The 19679-nt window shown below is 35.6% G+C and overlaps 1 protein-coding gene across 2 annotated transcripts in view; it reads left to right on the top strand.

Annotated features, from left to right (window-relative positions):
• The window catches only part of PAK2 (p21 (RAC1) activated kinase 2), an 86784-nt gene that overhangs the window by 46702 nt on the left and 20403 nt on the right, over nucleotides 1-19679 (top strand). For both annotated transcript variants that reach the window (XM_059920843.1, XM_059920844.1), the window contains exons 3-6: nucleotides 16082-16182; nucleotides 16523-16670; nucleotides 18245-18276; nucleotides 19242-19346. In XM_059920843.1, coding sequence (XP_059776826.1) covers nucleotides 16082-16182; nucleotides 16523-16670; nucleotides 18245-18276; nucleotides 19242-19346 — 386 coding nt within the window. The remainder of the gene's footprint in view (nucleotides 1-16081; nucleotides 16183-16522; nucleotides 16671-18244; nucleotides 18277-19241; nucleotides 19347-19679) is intronic.

Below are 19679 nucleotides of genomic sequence, written 5' to 3'. Positions count from 1 at the left end.
TAATACCCTGAGATTCATCTGAGGCAACACTCAGTAATCAACACATAAATGGGTCTTCCATAAACAAGAGTCTAGTCCAGTGTTTCTCATCCTCAGTAAGATAGACATTTGGGGGCCAAATAATGCCTTGTTGCAGGGATCTGTCCTGTGCACTATAGGATGTTAAGCACCATTTCTAGCTTTTACCTGCTAGATGTTAGTAAGTAGCACCTCCTACCCAGTTGTGACAACTGAAAATGTCTCCAGACATTGCCAGATTCCCCTGTGGGGCAAAATTGCCTCCAGTTAAGAACCACTGGTCTAGTTACACAAAGTAGAATAAAAACTATAAATAGTCTCACATAAATTGAATTCACTAAATTTGTTTTGGTGCCAAACCTAAAGAAAGAACTTTTGGTTTTCAGAGAGCTTTATGGATTTTAGAATTGGATAAGGGATTATGGACTGTAATGGATTTTAGAATAAAGGTTAGGAATTAGTTTGTTTTATTATATTAAGCATGACAGTATGGCTCTGACAGCTAGTAATATATATAAGTAGAGGTAAAGATATTTTTCACTTACATATGTCTAAGTTTACATGGAGAGGTAAACCCTAGTGGAAGAAAACAGTGCTTTGTATATAATAATAAATACACATTTAATTTGAGAGTTGAAAATACATAATCAATGAAAATTTGAATGAGGCAATATAGTTAATATTAATAGAGAATCAAGTCTTAGAGAATTTAGATATGCCGGCAGGATATAATCATTGAACAGTTGAAAAACTGTTCATTTTAGTGTATATCTCTTGTTTCTAATTTTCTTCTTATTTTTAAGATTTCATGTGAGGTTGTAACTGAAAAGCCTCATGAAAGTATGTTTTTTAAGTTTATTTAACAGAAGTGGTAGCATGTGTATTTGACGTGTTTGAGAATGAAAAGTGTACATACTTAGACTGGATTAAATAAAAGATAAAGGGGGAAATCAGGAAATGAACCAAAAAGTACACGTGGGAAGAAGGCAGAAAAAGTGGATGTGTTGGAGAGCCCTAAATTATAATCTTCCGTAGTAGTAAATCAGTGTATTTAAAGTAAGAAAACCTAGAAATGGCAGTGTAAACACAGTATTTATAATTACGGAGATTAGAAAAAAATTTATGGTGGTTAGTTAGTACCAGAAGAAATTGCCCAAAGGGTTGAAATTACTTGCCTATGGAGAGCAGAATGCAAAATTGGGGTAGGAGAATGCTCAAGATAGGATAACAACATGTACTTGGGGACAGCCTTGGAAAGGGGAAGAGAAGAGCACTAAATGAAGGAGAAAGTGTGGACAGTCCAGCACTTTGGGTAAATGGTAGGGTGGTGGGGTTTGTGAGCAAATTGAACACGCATTTACATAAATATAGCAGGGCATGCCTATCTCTCTGATCATATTGAGAATCTTCCAGTTTTACCCTCCTTCATTAACTCCCCTTTCTTTTCTTTTCTCCTAGAAATATTAATACTTATCAGTGGTGACTAATTCAAGGTCCCCCACTAACAAAGGGAGGGTGAGGGTACCTGGGGGTCCTAGGGAAGGCTCTGATTGCCTTCAGGTTTATCAGCTTTTGAGGTCTGTAATTAACATCTATTAATTTTTTTTGGTGATTTCTGAAGTCTTTTGTTTTCTTGTGCTTATTATATTCAAGATTTAATAACTTTTTAGTGCTAATCTTAAAACTTTACAAGCTCTTAAAAAAAAAAAAACTTTGCCTTTCTTATCCAATTCCTTTATTCCTTTCTCTAAAAAATAGAAAATGTCAAACTATACAAAGTGTAACAGTCTAATGAACCTTGTAACCCAGCTTCAACAATTATCATTCTTTCTCCACTTACTTTTTAGGTTAAAATTACATATATTGAAATGCATGAAAATTAACTACGGTTTTGACAAATGGACAGACCTGTGTAAGCCATAATCATTATCCCCCTATCACATTATGCACCACTTCCATCTCCCTGGAAAACTCTTTCACATCGTGTCCCAAATAGTCTACTCCTCCCACACCTTTGGGAAACTTCTGTCTGATTTTTCACCTTTGATCAGTTCAGCCTGTTTTAGAACTTTATATAAATAGAATTTTGCTTTAATTTTTTAGTTTTGTGGTGACATCATACACAAGAGTATAGTATACATAATGTATATATTTTAATAAACACCCTTGTACCCACCACCCAACATAGAATTTTACCAGTATGCCCTGAAGTCCCCATCAGCCACACCCCATCCTACCCCTCCTCTTCCTCCTTCTCCTCCCCCGACAATATCTACCATCCTGAATTTTGCATTTTTTATTTCTTGCTTTTTATTATAATCTTATGACATAATATCCCCAAATAATATATGGTTTGGGTTTGCCTATTTGGGAACATTTTATAAATGGAATCATACTACAGTATATGCATATTTTCAGGATGTATATTTTCACTCGACCTCATGTTTTTGAGATTTATGTTGATATATATAGCTGTAGTTCTTTTTCACTGCTAATGTTGATATATGTAGCTGTAGTTCATTTTCATTGCTGTACACTAGTACACTGTATAAATAGATGACAGTTTATTTACCTGGTCTCCTATCTATAGACATTTGGATTATTTTCATGAACAATGCTGCTATGGGTAATTTTAAACATATCTCTTGGTGGACATGTGGAAGTATTTTTCTAGGGCAGTGCTTTTCAGACATCAGGTCGTTTTGATTCTAATTGCTTATTAGAATCTCTTGGGAAGCTTAATTAAATAAATCTGTGTCCAAGCTCCATCGCAGACCAATTGAATCAGTCTTCAGGAGCTTACCTGGGCATCAGTTCTGGTTTTGCTTTTAATTTTTTTAATACCTCAGGGGATTCTAATGTGCATCTAATATTAAGAACCACTGCATTAGTGAGTTATGAAATCTATATAGTGGATGACACTAAATGAAATGGAGTATAGAGTTATTGCACACAGTATAAATAGAGTTATTGCAAAAGTTTCACGAAACTTCTGTTTCAGTTGTGTGTATGTAGGGTCAGGATGCAAAATGTATTGATGTGGGTCCTGGCCAAATATTTAAAGGTTGCTCTCAGGTATATACTTAGTAGTAAAATTGCTGGGTTACAGGGTATTCCCATGTTTGACTTGACTAGGTTTATCAAATTACTTTCTAAAGTTTTTTTTTTAATGTTCATTCTCACCCACAGAACACAAATGTTCTATTGCTGAACATCCTTGCCAATTCTTGTATTATGGGATTTTAATTTTTGCCAATTTGGGAGGTGTGAAATGCTATCTCATTGTAGTTTTAATTTGGATTTCCCTGATGACTTGGGAAATTGAGTATCTTTCCATATATTAATTTACTATTCATTTGTGTTTTCTGTGACATACCTGTTTTTTAGTCCAGTTTTCTGTTGAGTTCTTTTTCCTTAAACATTCCTTATAGTCTATATACTAATCCTTTGTCAGCTATGTGTTATTAAATATAGATTTCCAGGTTGCAGTATGCCTTTTCACCCTTTCAGTGGTATCTTTTGATGCATAGAAGTTATTAATTTTGGTGTAGTTGAATTGATCAGTTCTTTTCCTTTATGTAAAGTTTGAGCTTTTTGTGTTTTAAGAAATTTTTGCCAAACTGGAGGTGATATTTTCTTAGGTTTTTCTAAAAGTTTTATAATTTGGCTTTTACAATTTAAACCTTTGAACTATCTGGATTTGGTTTTTGTGTATTTGTAAAGAGAAATTCATTTTCACTTTTTTTTTAAAACCAGTGTCCCAGACCATTTATTGAAACTTTTATCATTTCCCCACTAACCTACAGTATTAGTTAGCCATTATCCGTCAGGTTTCCACGTATGCCAGGATCTGTTTCTGTGTTTTCTGTTTTATTGCATTGGCTCATTTCTCTGTACCTACACTAATACCAGACTGCCTTAATTGTTATAGCTTATAATTCTTAATACTGATAGAGCAAATCTGGTACCATGTGGTTCTTCAGGATCTTTTGACCCTTTGCTCTTCTGTATAAATTTTGGACTTTGCTTATCATGTACTTTTTTTAAAAACCTGTTGATTCTTTGATTAGAATTGCCTTGAATTTGTAGGGCAAGTTGGGGAGAATTGCATTCAGCTTTGTAGTTGAGAGTAGAACATCTGCAGAGTCTCTTTGTGTAGTCTACTTGGAGGGAGATATTTAGGAGTGCGTAATTTTCACTTAGACTGAGAGAGAAAAAGATGTTTGGAGGGTGGGGTGCTCTTTGATACCTCCTATTCCTGGGGCTCTTCTCCCTTCCCAACCCAGCCTCCCACACTTACCGTTCCTTTCTGGAAGCTAACACCTCTGACAGGGCCTGAACCTTGAGGGTTAGGAATGAGGGTTAGGAATGTGGATGTGTATGCACATTCATGCTTGTATGAATGCAGAAATCCATCTGCAATTTCATCCTCCTGTCTACATCCTGAGCTGCTGTTTCTCTCTCTAGTTTTATCCTAATTGCTTTTCATCTTTGGGCATTCCTCACAGATTTTGTTCCATTGTGAATAAAGAGGTTTGGTGTAGAAGGGGAGAGCTACAATATGTGCTTTGTCTACCACCTTTAAACAGAAGGATAAAAGGGAAAAAATTGTATTTTTATTTTAAAAAATTACAGTGACCCTAAGATCTTTGCCAACTCTAATGTAAAGCCTCATCTAGAGATATTAATTTTGTTCTGCTCAAATTTACATCCCTTATTGCTGTCCTTATTACTAAACAGACAGCCAGTATTTTCATTTAAAAAAAAAAAAAGAAAGACTCTAGAGTATCTTCAGTTATTCATTATTGGTTTTCATGTCACTGCAAAAATTAAGAAAATTAGAAATTGTACCTTTTATAACAACTTGACTGAATAAATCTTTTTCATATCCCTGCTAATTATGTATCTTATGCACTCTGTGAGTCATCAGAGATTCCATGATCAGCAAGGCCGATGATATCCCTGCCCTCATGCACTAATAAAAGACTGCAACATATAATTACGAACTGTGAAAAGTGATAATAGGGATAGAGTAAGATGTCTGTTATATCTGGGAAGGCTTCCTAAAGAAGGGATATTAGAGCTGAAGACTGAAGGATGAGTAAGTGAAAATAGGAGGATTTTGATAGTTAAAAAGTATGTTCTGTGCCTAGAAAAGAGTTTCAGTGGCCCAGGTACAGGGGGGGATCGTAGCACATTTGTGGAGCTGAGTACGGTCAAGTGTGGTGTGAAAGCACAGAAAAAGAGAGAATAGTAATAGCATGATGTATGTAGGAAACTGCAGGTAGCAGAAGAGGCTAAAGAGGTAGGCAGGGAGCAGTTTATAAAGGGCCTTGTATTCCATGCTACAGAGCTCAGATTTTATCCTGTTTCCTGGGGAACCATTACAAGATTTTAAACAGTGGAAAGACCTGGTCACATTTCTGTCTTAAATAGGCGAGACTAGTAGCTGTCTAGAAAATAGGTTTTGTTGGAGGTCTAAGACTGAAGTTGGAAACTAGTTAGGAAGATTTTGCAGTAGTCCAGGTGAGAAATGGGCTTAACAAGTCTAGTAGTTTTGGTAACGAAATACGAAAATGTCAGTGAGCCATTGTCTTGGCTTATTTTTAAAAGCTCTATTCAGTTAGCTAGTGTTGAATGGTGTGTATTTATAAACTAAAGCAATATTTGTATCTAATTATTCAACCTATATGCACTGTCACCTCTAGTTGGTTATGAAGATGAAAGACTTAGAACTGTAAATATTCTTTCTGGTCTAAAAATCTAATTCTAAGATTAATAATAGTAGTCCATACTCCTCTGTCTGTTTCCTAGAGAATACCCTTCTGTGTGATGGAACAAGTTTAGGTCACCAGTTTGAAGCTGTTTTGGGTCAAAAGAACAAAGTAATCAGTAATCACTGATTCTGTTAAACAGAAAAGTCTTCCTTTTAAAGAAATGGGGGCTTTTTTAGCCTTAGACTCCAGCTCAAATGTAGCCTAACTAGTGGTGGCTTTTAAGGATATGGTAGTGGCATATTTAGGATTCTTTCAAGTACCTTTTGTGCAGCACATCACTCAGGGTACCCACTTCTTAGCTGAAGGTTGCTGCCTGCCTGCTTGTTTTGTTGTCTCATGAAGTTGAAAAATGATGCTAAGAATCCTTTTTTTCCCAGTCCACTAAAAAATTGTGCATTTTTATTAAAAGAAGTTTCTTTCCCTGGTCCATTACTTCCCATCAAGTGATCCAGTTGCTGGGTGGACATCCTGTAGGTAGATGACTGTGGGGTTTTTTTGTTGTTGTTTGTCCACATAGCTCTTGGATTCCAGAGTTATAAAGCAGTGATTCTGTTTACATAGCAATATCCTTCCAGCACATTGTTTGATTTGAGACATGCCTCAGTATCTTTTTGTTTTAGATACTGTTTTTAATATCCCTTTCCTCTCCTACTAGGACTACTAAAATGCAAGGAGTATTTGTGTGTATGTGTGTTATATAAAAACAAATGAAATTAAACAGATTTTTAGGGTATTGTGCTTCAAGTTCTGCTTATTCTATACTCCTAACATATATGAAACTTTCTATTAAATATCTCTAAATTTTTCAAAATTCCCAAGTTGAAAAATATGGCTGGGCCTTAGATACAACAGGAACCGGGAATTCTCTTGCTATATGTCTAGTTTTCCTGCTTTCTGTGTATCTGATCATATTTCTTTCGTATATCAGACTGAGTTTTTTTCTCTGTGTGTTGGGAAATACAGCCCTCAACAGTTCCTGGGCTTTATTTCTTATATTCACCGGTGAGAGACTGATTCTAAGGGTCCTAAGACTGGCTTAGCTTATGTATTCACCCCTGAACCAATCTAATTGTCTGGGAGTGTGTGGGCAACTGTGGCTGACGTGGCTTGAATTAGATGCCTACCTTGGACCAGTCATCTGTAATCAGGGTCATATAAGAAAATGGCATCTTTCCCAACTATGTACATATCAGAAGTGGATACTGAGCAGATTTTTTAAAAAGAAGAAACAAACACTTTTATATAGTGCATGAAATTTTATGTTTTTTTGTCAGCAGTTCAGAGCCGTATAAAGAGTCATCAACTATTAGTTTATAGTTGGTTAATAAATATTTCCTCCTATATGCAGGATACCAAATTAGAAGTCAAGGGACATAATAGAGAAAGTAGAGGGCATGACTTCAGGTTATTCACAGTCTAATGGAATATGAAAGATTGTTTATGAGAGATGTAAATGTGCATTTCAGTAAAGGTAGCAAAGTTTATATTAGGCTTAACAGTTACATTTACCTCTGCTCCTTTCCATGACCAATGTGTGCTGCCCTCCTACCATAGCCTATTAGGAGAATCTAATGGTTAAACATGCCTCTATTTACTCTCCCTCCCCAGACACAACTAAAATAACAGTAAAAAAAGAATTATTTTTTCTATCACAAGGACAAAGAGAACGGGAGAGGAGACAGTAGTATACAAGAGATTTCAATACATATTTGGAAGAGTGAAGTGGTGGAGAATGGTAACTGACTAAGCAGAACAGAGGAAGACATATCCTAAGTGTTTGCAGAGGGGAATGTTTATGAGAAGTGACCAATTTCCCTTGTAAAAATCTCAGAGGCTCAGGATTTAGAGGTACACAATTGTGTGTGTGTGTGTGTGTGTGTGTGTGTGTGTGTGTGTGGTTGTGTGTAATACATAGGCTGAAAAGGGGTAATTAGTTGAATAGCTCTATAGGATGTGTTGAAGGCCCTCAGGGCCCCTCCTTTATCCCATAGGCATGCAAATATAACTCCATCCTCTGGGGAAACAAAAGAACAAAAAGATATTTATATTTATTTGAGGAGAATTAAATCTGAGAGTCTCCTTATTCTTGTAGAGGAGTCAGAAAAAGGTATAGAACCAAAATGAAAAAGGCAGATTCAGGAAAGTTAACATACTGAACTTCTTTCTTCTGCCCTGCTTTTAGAGCACTTGTACCTTGAGTCAAAGCCCTCAGACAAGAGAATGAACGATTTTTTTCTGGATAAACAGAATGTCCTGGGGAGAAATATTTCAGATACTCCACACCCATCCTCACCTTTAATGAAAAGGCTGACTTATCTCCCAGTTAACTTTTTAATACTTTTCTGTACGAGTAGACAGCAAAGGATCACCAGACATTTGAGCAAAACCCTTAACATAAGAGAGTCCAAAACAACAGGGGGTAAAATGTGAATGTAGAAGAAACAGGGAGGGAAAAAAACCCAATGTATACACACACATAAACTATATAATCTTCAAAGAGAGAAGATAAAGTGCATCCATGAAACAGGAAAAGTATTCTCAGAGAAAAAATGATCAGAGAACAATGAGAAATAATTATTGGAATATCAACAGTTAAGATTATCAACACAAACAAAAGATATCAATAGGCAAAGGATTGGAAGATAGTCAAGAAAATTTTCGGGCTTCCCTGGTGGCGCAGTGGTTGAGAATCTGCCTGCCAATGCAGGGGACGCGGGTTCGAGCCCTGGTCTGGGAGGATCCCACATGCCGCGGAGCAACTGGGCCCGTGAGCCACAACTGCTGAGCCTGCGCGTCTGGAGCCTGTGCTCCGCAACAAGAGAGGCCGCGATGGTGAAAGGCCCGCGCATCGCGATGAGGAGTGGACCCCGCTCGCCGCAACTGGAGAGAGCCCTCGCGCAGAAGCGAAGACCTAACACAGCCAAAAATAAATAAATAAATTAAAAATAATAATAAAATAAACAGCAACTACTTTTAAAAAAAAAAAAAAAAAAAAAAGAGAAAATTTTCCCAGATTGTTGAAAGTACAAAGATGGAAAATATGAGAGAAAAGGTAACAGTTACAAGATCAGACCAGGATGGACTTATCTAACTAATAACGACAAAGAAAATAGAAGAAAATAATTAAATAATAGGAAAAATTTTCCAGATCTGAAGAATATGATTTCTAGGTGGAAGCAGCTCACTGAGTGCTCAACACAGTGAATGAATGAAGACCATATCAAATCACATCATCCTGAAGTTTCATTATACCACAGATAAGACAGCAAAACCTGTTATACTTCCACTCAAGATATACTAACAGGGACCAGATTTATTTCCCCACCTAAAAAAACTAAAACACTGGGGAAAAATGTACAAAACAACAGTTTTCAAGACATTGGACATCAGATAGTAAAGGAAAGTGATCCCAAAGAGATGGGAAACAAATGAGTTGAGTCCTATAATTGATGCAGCTTATTGCCTGAAGAGTTTACAGCAATAGGGAGGGACAATTAAGTGGTCTCGTAAAGTTGAAAAACAGAACTGGGAATTTGGGGGTGCCAAGGCTGCTAGTTTGTAGGCAGAGTATCAGAGAGTAAAGAGCTGAACAGAGAGAGAAAGAGATCTGCAGAGGGTCCCCTTTGAGTCTTCAGCAGCACATGTGTGTGAGGAAACTACCCAAAACTGGAGGGAAAAAACCACTGGAAATTATAAAAGGGAACAGCCTTTAAAGCTCACACAGGGCCCAGAATATTTCCTGTTCCCACTATTCAGAGTACAAAATATTGGATAGAGGTCTTGCCTCAGTAGCAGGACAGAATTAGCCCTAGATTAAATGCTGCTCTAGCCCTGCCTAACAAAACTTTAAAAATAATACCTAAAAGGATCAACTGTTTCTAAATTTGTTTCTCTCCTATATGAGTAGACAGCTAAGAATCACCTATCTATGTCCCAGAACAAAGTTCACAAATATTTATAGGAATGCAAAAATATCTGCACCTAACAAGGAAAAAATGTCAGTCTGTTATCCAGTCAATATTTGTAAATAAATATTAGTAAATGAGTAAAAATCCAGTCAATATTTGTAAATAAATATGAGTAAATGAGTAAAATCCATCAATTGGAATCAATACCAAAATAACACAGGTGATAGAATTAGTAGGCATGGACATTAAAATACTTAAATAACTGTATCCTATATGTTGAAGAACCCAAAGGAAGGATTCAGCATATTAAGGAAAAGCAAAGGAAGAGAGAAAAAAGAACAAATCAAAATTCTAGAGCTGGAAAATACACTGGACAAAACTAACAGTAGACTAGACATTGCAGAGTAAAAGATTAGTGAATTTGAAGACCATGGCAATAGAAACCATCAGAATGAAACTTGGAGAAAAAAGACTGAAACAAAAGTGAACAACCATGGAACAACTTCGCGCAGACTAATGTAAGTATAACTGAAGTCTCCAAAGGAGGGGAAGGAGAGACATTTAAAAAACACCACCTAGAGGGGTGGGATAGGGAGGGTGGGAGGGAAGGAGATGCAAGAGGGAAGAGATATGGGAACATATATATATGTATAACTGATTCACTTTGTTATAAAGCAGAAACTAACACATCATTGTAAAGCAATTATACTCCAATAAAGATGTTAAAAAAAATAAAAATAAAAATAAAACCAATACTTAAAATAAGGACCTACTGTATATGTATAGCACAGGGAACTCTACTCAGTACTCTGTAATGACCTATATGGGAAGAGAATCTTAAAAAGAGTGGATACATGTATATGTATAACTGATTCACTTTGCTGTACACCTGAAACTAACATATCATTGTAAATCAGTTATACTCCAATAAAAATTATTTTAAAAAAACACCTTAAAAAGAAAACTTTAAACAATGGCTGATTTTTTTTCCCCTAATTTAATGGAAACTATAAACCCACAGATTCAAGAAGTTCAGTGAATTCTGAGCACAGGAAACATGATGAAAACTGCACAAAAGCACATAATCATTGTTTAAAACCAGTGATAGAAAACTCTTAAAAACATCCAGACCTTAAGCTCAATTTTCTTTTTTTTTAAATAATTTTATTTTTTAATTTTAATTTAATTTAATTTATTTATTTTTTTGTCTGTGTTGGGTCTTTGCTGCTGTGCACGGGCTTTCTCTAGTTGTGGCAAGCAAGGGCTACTCGTCGTTGTGGTGTGTGGGCTTCTTATTGCAGTGGCTTCTCTTGTGGAGCATGGGCTCTAGGCCCACGAGCTTCAGTATTCAGTAGTTGCAGCACGCAGGCTCAGTAGTTGTGGCTTGTGGGCTCTAGAGCCCAGGCTCAGTAGTTGTGGCACACAGGCTTAGTCGATCTGCAGCATGTGGGATCTTCCCGTACTAGGGATCGAACCCATGTCCTCTACATTGGCAGGTGGATTCTTAGCCACTGCGCCACCAGGGAAGTCCATAGGCTCAATTTTCTGTGAACCTAAAACTGCTCTAAAAAAGTCTGTTTTAAAAAAAAAGCTGTCAGAAAGAAGACACATATAGAAGGGGGAAAAAAGGTAATTATAAAAAAAATACGTAGTTAATCCAAAAGAAGAAAAAAAGGAAGTGGAAACAAAGAATAGATAGAGATGATTAGAAAACAAATGAAAGAATGGTGGGTTTAAACCATACTATAGCAATCACATTAAATGTTACTGATCTAGACACCCTGTTTAAAAGGCAGAGATTAACAGATTGCTAAAGCAGACCTAAATTTATATGCAACCTATAAGAAATCCACTTTAAAAATATAAAGCCACAAAATAGGTTAAAATAAAATAATTTTTTTGAAGTATGCTAACAATGGGACTTCCCTGGTGGCGCAGTGGATAAGACTCCACACTCCCAATGCAGGGGGCCAGGGTTCGATCCCTGGTCAGGGAACTAGATCCCACATGCATGCCACAACTAAGAGTTCACATGCCACAACTAAGGAGGCCACGTGCTGCAACTAAGGAGCCGGCGAGCTGCAACTAAGACTCGGTGCAACCAACCAACCAAATAAATAAATAAATAAATAATTTTTAAAAAGACTGTGAACAGCTTCAAAAAAAAAAGAGAACACTGGTGCTTTAAAAAAAAATAAAGTATGCTAACAATGAAAAAAAGCTGGATGGGCTTTGTTAATATCAGACAAAGTAGATTTTAGAGCAAGAAATATTCCTCTAGTTAAGGGATAGGGAATAATTTATTTTATAATGATAATAGTGTCTGTTCATCAATATGGTGTAATAGAGCTAAACATTTATGCACTTAACAGCAGAGCTTCAAAATACATGAAGCAAAAAACAGATTTCAAGAAGAAATAGACAAGTGCAGTTATAGTTGCAAAGTCCAGTACACTTTCACAATAATTGGTAGAACAAGTAGACAGAAAATTGCTAAAACTATCAGCCAACTTAACCAATTGACCTTTATAGAATATTCCATTCTTTTTAAGTGAACGTGGAACATTTACCAAGATGTATTCTGTGGCCATTTTTTAAAGTCTCGATAAATTTAGGAAGATTCAAATCACAAAGTATATTCTGTGACCACAGTGTAATTAAGTTAGAAATCAGTAACAGAAAGATCCCTGGAAATATTTGGAAAGTAAATAAAAGCACTTCCAAATAAATGAAGAAATTAAAAGAATATTTAGGAAATATATTAAACTGAATGAAAATGAAAATTCAAGACATCTATATCTACATGATGCTGCTAAAGTACTTAGAGGAAATTTATAGTATTTAAAACATCCATATTAGAAAAGAAAAGAAAAATTTCAATTCAGTGATTTCAGCTAAGCCATTTTAATAAACTAGAAGGGAAGAACAGGTGAGATCCAGAGTAAGTAGATGAAAAGAAATAATAAAAGTCAAAGCAGAAATCAGTGAAATAAAAAAAAAAAAACAGAAAAATCAATGAAGTAAAAAGTTAATTCATTGAGAATACCAATAAAATAGGTGAACCTTTAGCAAGACTGACAGGGTAGTCGGGAGGCAGAAAAGACACATTATCAATATTGAGAATGACAGAGATGGTATCTCTATACTAATTTTACAGATATTAAAAAGAAGGTAGTATTATGAACAAATATATACAAATAAATTCAACACATTAAAGTGAAAAAAATTCTTGAAAGACACAAGTTTTCAAAGCTCACTCAAAAAAAAATACGTAACCTGAAAACCCTATGTTTCGTAGGAAAATTTAGTTTATAGTTACTAGCCTTCCCACAAAGACTCAGATGGCTCCATTGGTGAAGTTTACCAAGCATTTGAGGTAGAAACATTACCAATTCTATACAAACTTCTAGAAAATTGAATAGGAAGGAATACTTCCCAAATCATTTTATGAGACCAGCATTACCCATACCCCAACCAAAGACATTTCAAGAAAAGAAAGCTACACACCAATATCCTTCATTAACATAGACGCAAAATCTTAGCAAGATTTTAGTAATTACAACCCAACAGTATACAAAAAGAGTAATACATCATGACCAAGTGGATTTCATTTCAGTAATGCAGGGTTGGTGTAACATTTGGAAATCAATCAGTATAATTTACTATACTAACAAAATTTAAAAGGTGAACCACACGTTCATCTCAGTAGATATAGAAAAAGCATTTGACGAAATCCAATATTCATTTCTGATCAAAGCATTCAGCAAATTTGAAATAGAAGGAAATACCTTTAACATCTTTGAAAAACTTACCCCGGTATCAAACTTGGTGGAGAAAAAAATGGCTTTTCCTACTTAGATTAAGAAACATACAAAGATTACCCTTTCACCACTTTTATTCAACAGTGTGCTAGAGGTTCTAGCCAGTGCAACAAGGCAAGAAAAATAAATGAAAGGACTCCAGAGTGGGAAGGAAGAAGTAAAGCTGTCTTTATTCACCAGCAACATAATTCAAATTTTATAGGAAATTCTGTGATAGCTACAAATGCTACTGGAACAAAAAGTAAGGCTTAATAGTAAGGTTTCAGGATATAAGATCAGTATTTAAGAATCAACTGTGTTTCTCTATGCCATCAATGAACAATTGAAAATTGAAATTTAAAAAGCTGTACCAGGGCTTCCCTGGTGGTGCAGTAGTTGGGAGTCTGCCTGCTAATGCAGGGGGCACGGGTTCGAGCCCTGGTCTGGGGGGATCCCGCGTGCCGCGGAGCAACTGGGCCTGTGAGCCACGGCTGCTGAGCCTGCACGTCTGGAGCCTGTGCTGCGCAACAAGAGAGGCCGCGATGGTGAAGGGGCAGGCGCACCGCGATGAAGAGTGGCCCCCACTTGCCACTGGAGAGAGCCCTCACACAGAAACAAAGACCCAACACAGCCAAAAATAAATATAAAAATAAATAAATAAAAGATTACTATTATTAAAAAAAAAGCTGTACCATTTGCAGTAGCATCAGACCTTTTGAAATACTGTGGCAGAAATCAGACAAAAGCAGTAACAGAGCTGTACAATGATAACTATAAAACATTGCTGAGAGAAATGAAAGAAGACCTAAATAAGTGGAGAGAGTCACTATTTTCATGGATTAGAAGACACAGTATTGTTAATAAATCAGTTCTCCCTAAAATGATCTATAGATTCAGTGCAGTCTAAATCAAAATCCCAGCAGGCTTTTTTTTTAGAAATTAGCAAGATTATTCTAAAATTCACATGGAAATGCAAAAGACCTAGAATACAGCCAAACAATTTTTTAAAAAAGAAAAGGTCGGGGACTTCCCTGGTTGTCCAGTGGTAAAGAATCTGCCTTCCAATGCAGGGGACGTGGGTTTGATCCCTGGTTGGGGAACTAGGATCCCACATGCCGCAGGGCAACTAAGCCTGTGCACCACAACTACTGAGCTCATGCGCCTCAACCAGAGAGCCCACGTGCTGCAAACTACAGAGCCCACACACTCTGGAGCCCACATACCCTAGAGCCTGCGCGCCACAACTAGAGAGAAAAAACCTGCACGCCACAGCTAGAGAGAAGCCCGAGTGCCACAACTGGGGAGAAGCCCGCACGCTGCAACGAAAGATCCCACATGCTGCAACTAAGAACCGATGAGGCTGAAAAAAATAAAGAAAATAAATTTTAAAAAATAAGTAAATAAAAATAAAAAATATATGTATAAAACAAGAAAAACTTGTGAATTCTTTTAAAAAAATAAATAAAAAAAGAAAAGGTCACAAGGCTTAGAGTGTGTAGTTTCAATGCTTATTATAAAACTACAGTAATCCAGGCAGTCTTATACTATTGGCATAAGATAAAGAGATTATTGCAACAGAGTTGAACATCCAGAAATAGACCTGTGCATATATATGGTCAATTGATTTTCAACAGTGGTTCAGAATGAGAAAGTGGCTTTGGCCTTCTAAATAGCAACACTGGAAATTAGAAGAAATTCAAAGGGGGATGGTATTTTCAACCTAAATACATATATAGTTAGTCAAGAATTATCAATTAAAACAAAGGTGTATACCAGAAGAGGAGAACACAGGATACAGAAAATAGATTCTAGCACAGCGTAAAAGTGAAGGAATGACCTAGGACCAATAGCTGTGCCAGAAGCCTCCGCATAATAAACTACTGCAGATTAGAGCAAGAGGATCTGAGAGCAAGGTGACTAGGTGGGGAAAAAAAAGGAACTGATGTGTTTGAATTTACAGAGAATATTATTGATAGGTGTGTGGCAGAAATGTTGTAAAAATAATTGGCGGAACCACAGAAGAACTGGGAAATCTTAAAATGTAACAGTTATTAATGTCAATAAAAAGGAAGAGTTAGAGTTGCTGCACAAGAGAGGTGACGTGGTCCTTGTAAACTACCTGTTTATATGGTGTATATTATCCATAGTCATAGTAATGTAAATTGCTCTTTCTAGATGAGTATAGCTCACTGGAAATAGGACTTGATAGACTTTGTTTTCCAGATTGTTCGGCATCTGAGGTGTAGTTGTTTATTTATGAGAGAACCGATAATCTGAGGGGCTCTCTCTTCTGCCCTGAGGGCTTTTATTCAGGCCTGGTGCTGGGTCAGTCTGTGTGCCTCTTTAATCAGGACATAGGTTGACACCCTCCCCCTCCTCTCCCCTCCCCCAACCCTGGCCCTTGATGACAGAATAGGTTTCTGTACTTGATTTATCAGTTTCCTATCAGCCAGTGTTTTTAGGGAAAATTTGTTTTAGAATAATTTTGTTCCTAGTCTGTTTTGGGAAAACTATAAACATGATTATAAGTACCTTTATTAATCTTGTTTAAAGAGACTCTTTTTTTAATGCCTTCTAGGAAGTAAGAAGAAAGAGAAGGAAAGACCAGAAATTTCTCCTCCATCTGATTTTGAGCACACCATCCATGTTGGCTTTGATGCTGTTACTGGAGAATTCACTGTAAGTTTACCAAGTTCAGACTCATTTTTAAAGCAATACTCAAACCTTTCCTTTCAGTATTAAATTTGAAGTTAACTTTTCTATCCACACGTTAACTGTGAATTTTTAGTGCTTTTCTCTTCTTACAAAAGTGTTTGTGTTTAGATGTGTTCTTTTCCTAGGGAGCTGAGCCTATTGATTATAATTTGCAAAATAGATTTAGAAAACCAGACATTTTAGAATTTAGTCATACCTACAATTATGTAGATTGATTTGTTTTATGTATTTTCTCACTTTCCTCTGGAAATTGATCTTATTAGAGCAATTCAAAACAACTGATTTCTGAATATCTTTTTGTTAGGGCATGCCGGAACAGTGGGCTCGATTATTACAGACCTCCAATATCACCAAACTAGAGCAAAAGAAGAATCCTCAGGCTGTGCTGGATGTCTTAAAGTTCTATGACTCCAACACAGTGAAGCAGAAATACCTGAGCTTTACTCCTCCTGGTAAGACATCAGACCATGGTAAAAGGCTGACTTAAATGGGATTGTAGAGTTGTGGAGCACTTCTGGATAAAAAGATTGCTTCTGGAAAAATTAAAAAGCTAAGCTACTTTTTTCCCTGCATAGGTCCTGCCTTTTGTAAACTCATTGGGATAGCTCTTATGCATAATTTGGAGTCTGGGGATTATATTAATCTCTTAGTTTTGCCAAAAGTGAGTGTTCGGACCTTTTGTTTATTTGTTTTTTCTCTTTACTGCTTTTGAATGAGTTCAGCAATAGAAGGGAAAGAGGCTGATTTATAGGCATGTTTGTACTAGAAATATATTTATTGTCAGTGGGACAGGTTGTTTTACTATATATAAATGCACAGACTTTGAAGTAAAAAATGTTTGCTCAAAAATTGAAACTCATCACATATATAAACATAAAATAAGCATTAGAACTAAAAGTATTTATTCCTCAGAATTGGAATATCATCAGGTAAGAATTGGAGAATAGTGGGGTTTTTTTAAGTTTATTTGTTCAAATAAGGATTAAAATAAAATCCATACATTACAGTTGATTGTGGTATCTCTTGCATCTCTTGTTATTTAGGCTTCCCCTCCCTCACGTTAGTTCCTCTCATGCTCTCCTTTTCTTGCAGTTTATTTGTTAAAGAAACAGAATCATTTGTCCTGTTTCCCTCAGTGTAGATTTTGCTAATTACATCACAGGTTATCATTTAATATGTTTCTCTGTCCTCTCAAGTCATACATGTAGTTTTAAAGAACAATATGATTGAGCTAAAAATCATACATTTAGTTTTAATTAATTGTACTTATTTGATTGCATTCTCGCAGAAATAAGGGCTGTGTTGAAGGAAGAAATAGAGCCCACTTGGTAAATCTTGACCTTTTTTACATAGTCTAGTACAACCTTAGCAAAAGGTCAGATTTGTCTGCAACTTTCTTGTCAACTTCTAAGTCTGTGTAAATGAATAGTCTTTTTTTTAATCAGTGTTTGAACAAAGAATGGTATATTCACGTGTGTGTGTGTCTGGTCATTTTGAAAGGTAAAACAAAACTTGCTCTTCTAAACTCCAGAATGAATATTGTGATGTTTAGTCTTCATGAACTGTGTTTTGTCTTCAGGGATATGCTTTCATACTGATCAAAATTTATGTCAATAATTTTCCTTTGCAGAGTTACTGTTGGTTTTTTAAGTTCCTTGATAGGCAGTTAGCTGGAGAAAAATATCATTATGAATAGACTTCTGTTTTATTTTAATAAATACAGGTATAGTTTCAAATAAAATTTTTTTATTAAGGTATAATTTCATGCTGTAAAATTCACCCACTTGAAGTATACAATTCAATGATTTTTAGCAAATTTACAGAGTTCCATTAAATTTGAGGTTTATAATATGTAAATTCTTGTTTGAATACTGATATTGTTTTTCTCAAGACTTAATTCAACTTAAAATGAAACCAGTCTAAGAACTTTTTACTTGCTCTGCTTTATCTTTTTTTCCTTTTATTGTATAAAATTGTTTTATTTTTTGAATTGTTAACTTAGCATTATTTTCTGTTTTCTATTCAGAGAAAGATGGCTTCCCGTCTGGAACACCAGCAGTAAGTTAATATGTTATTTCTTATAGCTCTTGTTCTAATTTAAGTTACCCAAAACAAGTCTCAGTTTTTATTTTACGTTCTGAAATAAATTACAGCCTCTAGAAATAGCTACTTAATATTGATATATGTTTTTAGCTAGCCACTTGATTATTTGAGAAGCCATATTAAGCAAATAGAATTTCCTCAGATGATGCTTAAAGTAACTAAAGCTTATGATCTTTAGAGCAGTTTAGCTACTTTTTGTAATGTTTCCATATATAAACATGAATACAAAGAACTTGCCAGCATTTTCCTCTGGCATCATCCTACTGAATATAGACTGGAAATATACTGAACAATAGAAGCCTGTCAGAATCTTCAGAGTTGTCTGAAACTTTATCTAAGTTATCATGTAAGCACAAATACCTCTTGCAAACAGTAGCTATTTTATTTTCAATTCCTCAATTAGGAGGACACAGTCTCCTGGAGTTATTTGAAGACTATATGTAATAACATGTAAAGTACCTACCTAGCATACACCTGGCATGTAATAAGCTCTGTATAAAGGATAATGCCTTCCTCTTTTGCTTTGTTAGCCACAACTTCTTCTGGTGAATCTAGCTGTTTTAAATAGCCAGAAAACTCTGACTTATACAAAGTCCAGAGGATTTTTGTTTTTGGTCTTAACAAATGAAATGATTGTTTACTTTTTGGGCTTGTTAAAAGGGTATAAAATTCTCTATAAAAGATGCGAATTCCCTCTTAAGAATATTTGGTATTTACTGTATACATTTGTTTCATAAACTTTTCTGTAACGTATAAAATTACCTTTACTTTTTAAATGATTAGATTAGAACCAGTGAGGTTTTATTGCTTTGAAATGAGCTATTAAATATTTTTTCAAGTATGGTGAAAAAGAGAGTCATATTTTAACGTGTTTTTATATTTGACTTGTCTTCCTCACTTTGTTCGTGTGATAAATGCAGCTGAATACCAAGGGTTCGGAAACAGCAGTAGTAACAGAAGAAGACGATGATGATGAAGAGACTCCTCCTCCTGTTATTGCCCCACGACCAGATCATACAAAATCAGTGAGTTTCTGATTAGTGAATTGGGTTGTGTGTGTCTGTGCGTGTGTATTTTAAAAAGCAGTCTGTATTTGACTTCCAGTGATTAATTTTTTAAAAGTCCTCAGGCTTAAAATGTTTTAATATGGGATATTTGACTAGGAGAGCTTTACCTAAACACCACTCATCAAAAAACTAGTTTTCTGACAATTAAAATCGAATGGATCCTTTAAAAGTTAAAATACTTTTCTCATTTTGTTTTCTTTCTGTATTACACCATCTGTTCCAGAGAACGCATCTGTTTCTCTGCCTTTTTCTGTTTATCTCAGTGCAGAAAATTACTGTATCTAAAACTTG

The sequence above is a fragment of the Balaenoptera ricei genome, chromosome 4, assembly GCF_028023285.1.
Source record: "Balaenoptera ricei isolate mBalRic1 chromosome 4, mBalRic1.hap2, whole genome shotgun sequence".
NCBI classification, from domain to species: domain Eukaryota; kingdom Metazoa; phylum Chordata; class Mammalia; order Artiodactyla; family Balaenopteridae; genus Balaenoptera; species Balaenoptera ricei.
The sequence above is the reverse complement of the archived record's forward strand: the minus strand, read 5'-3'. Positions and strand labels throughout refer to the sequence as shown.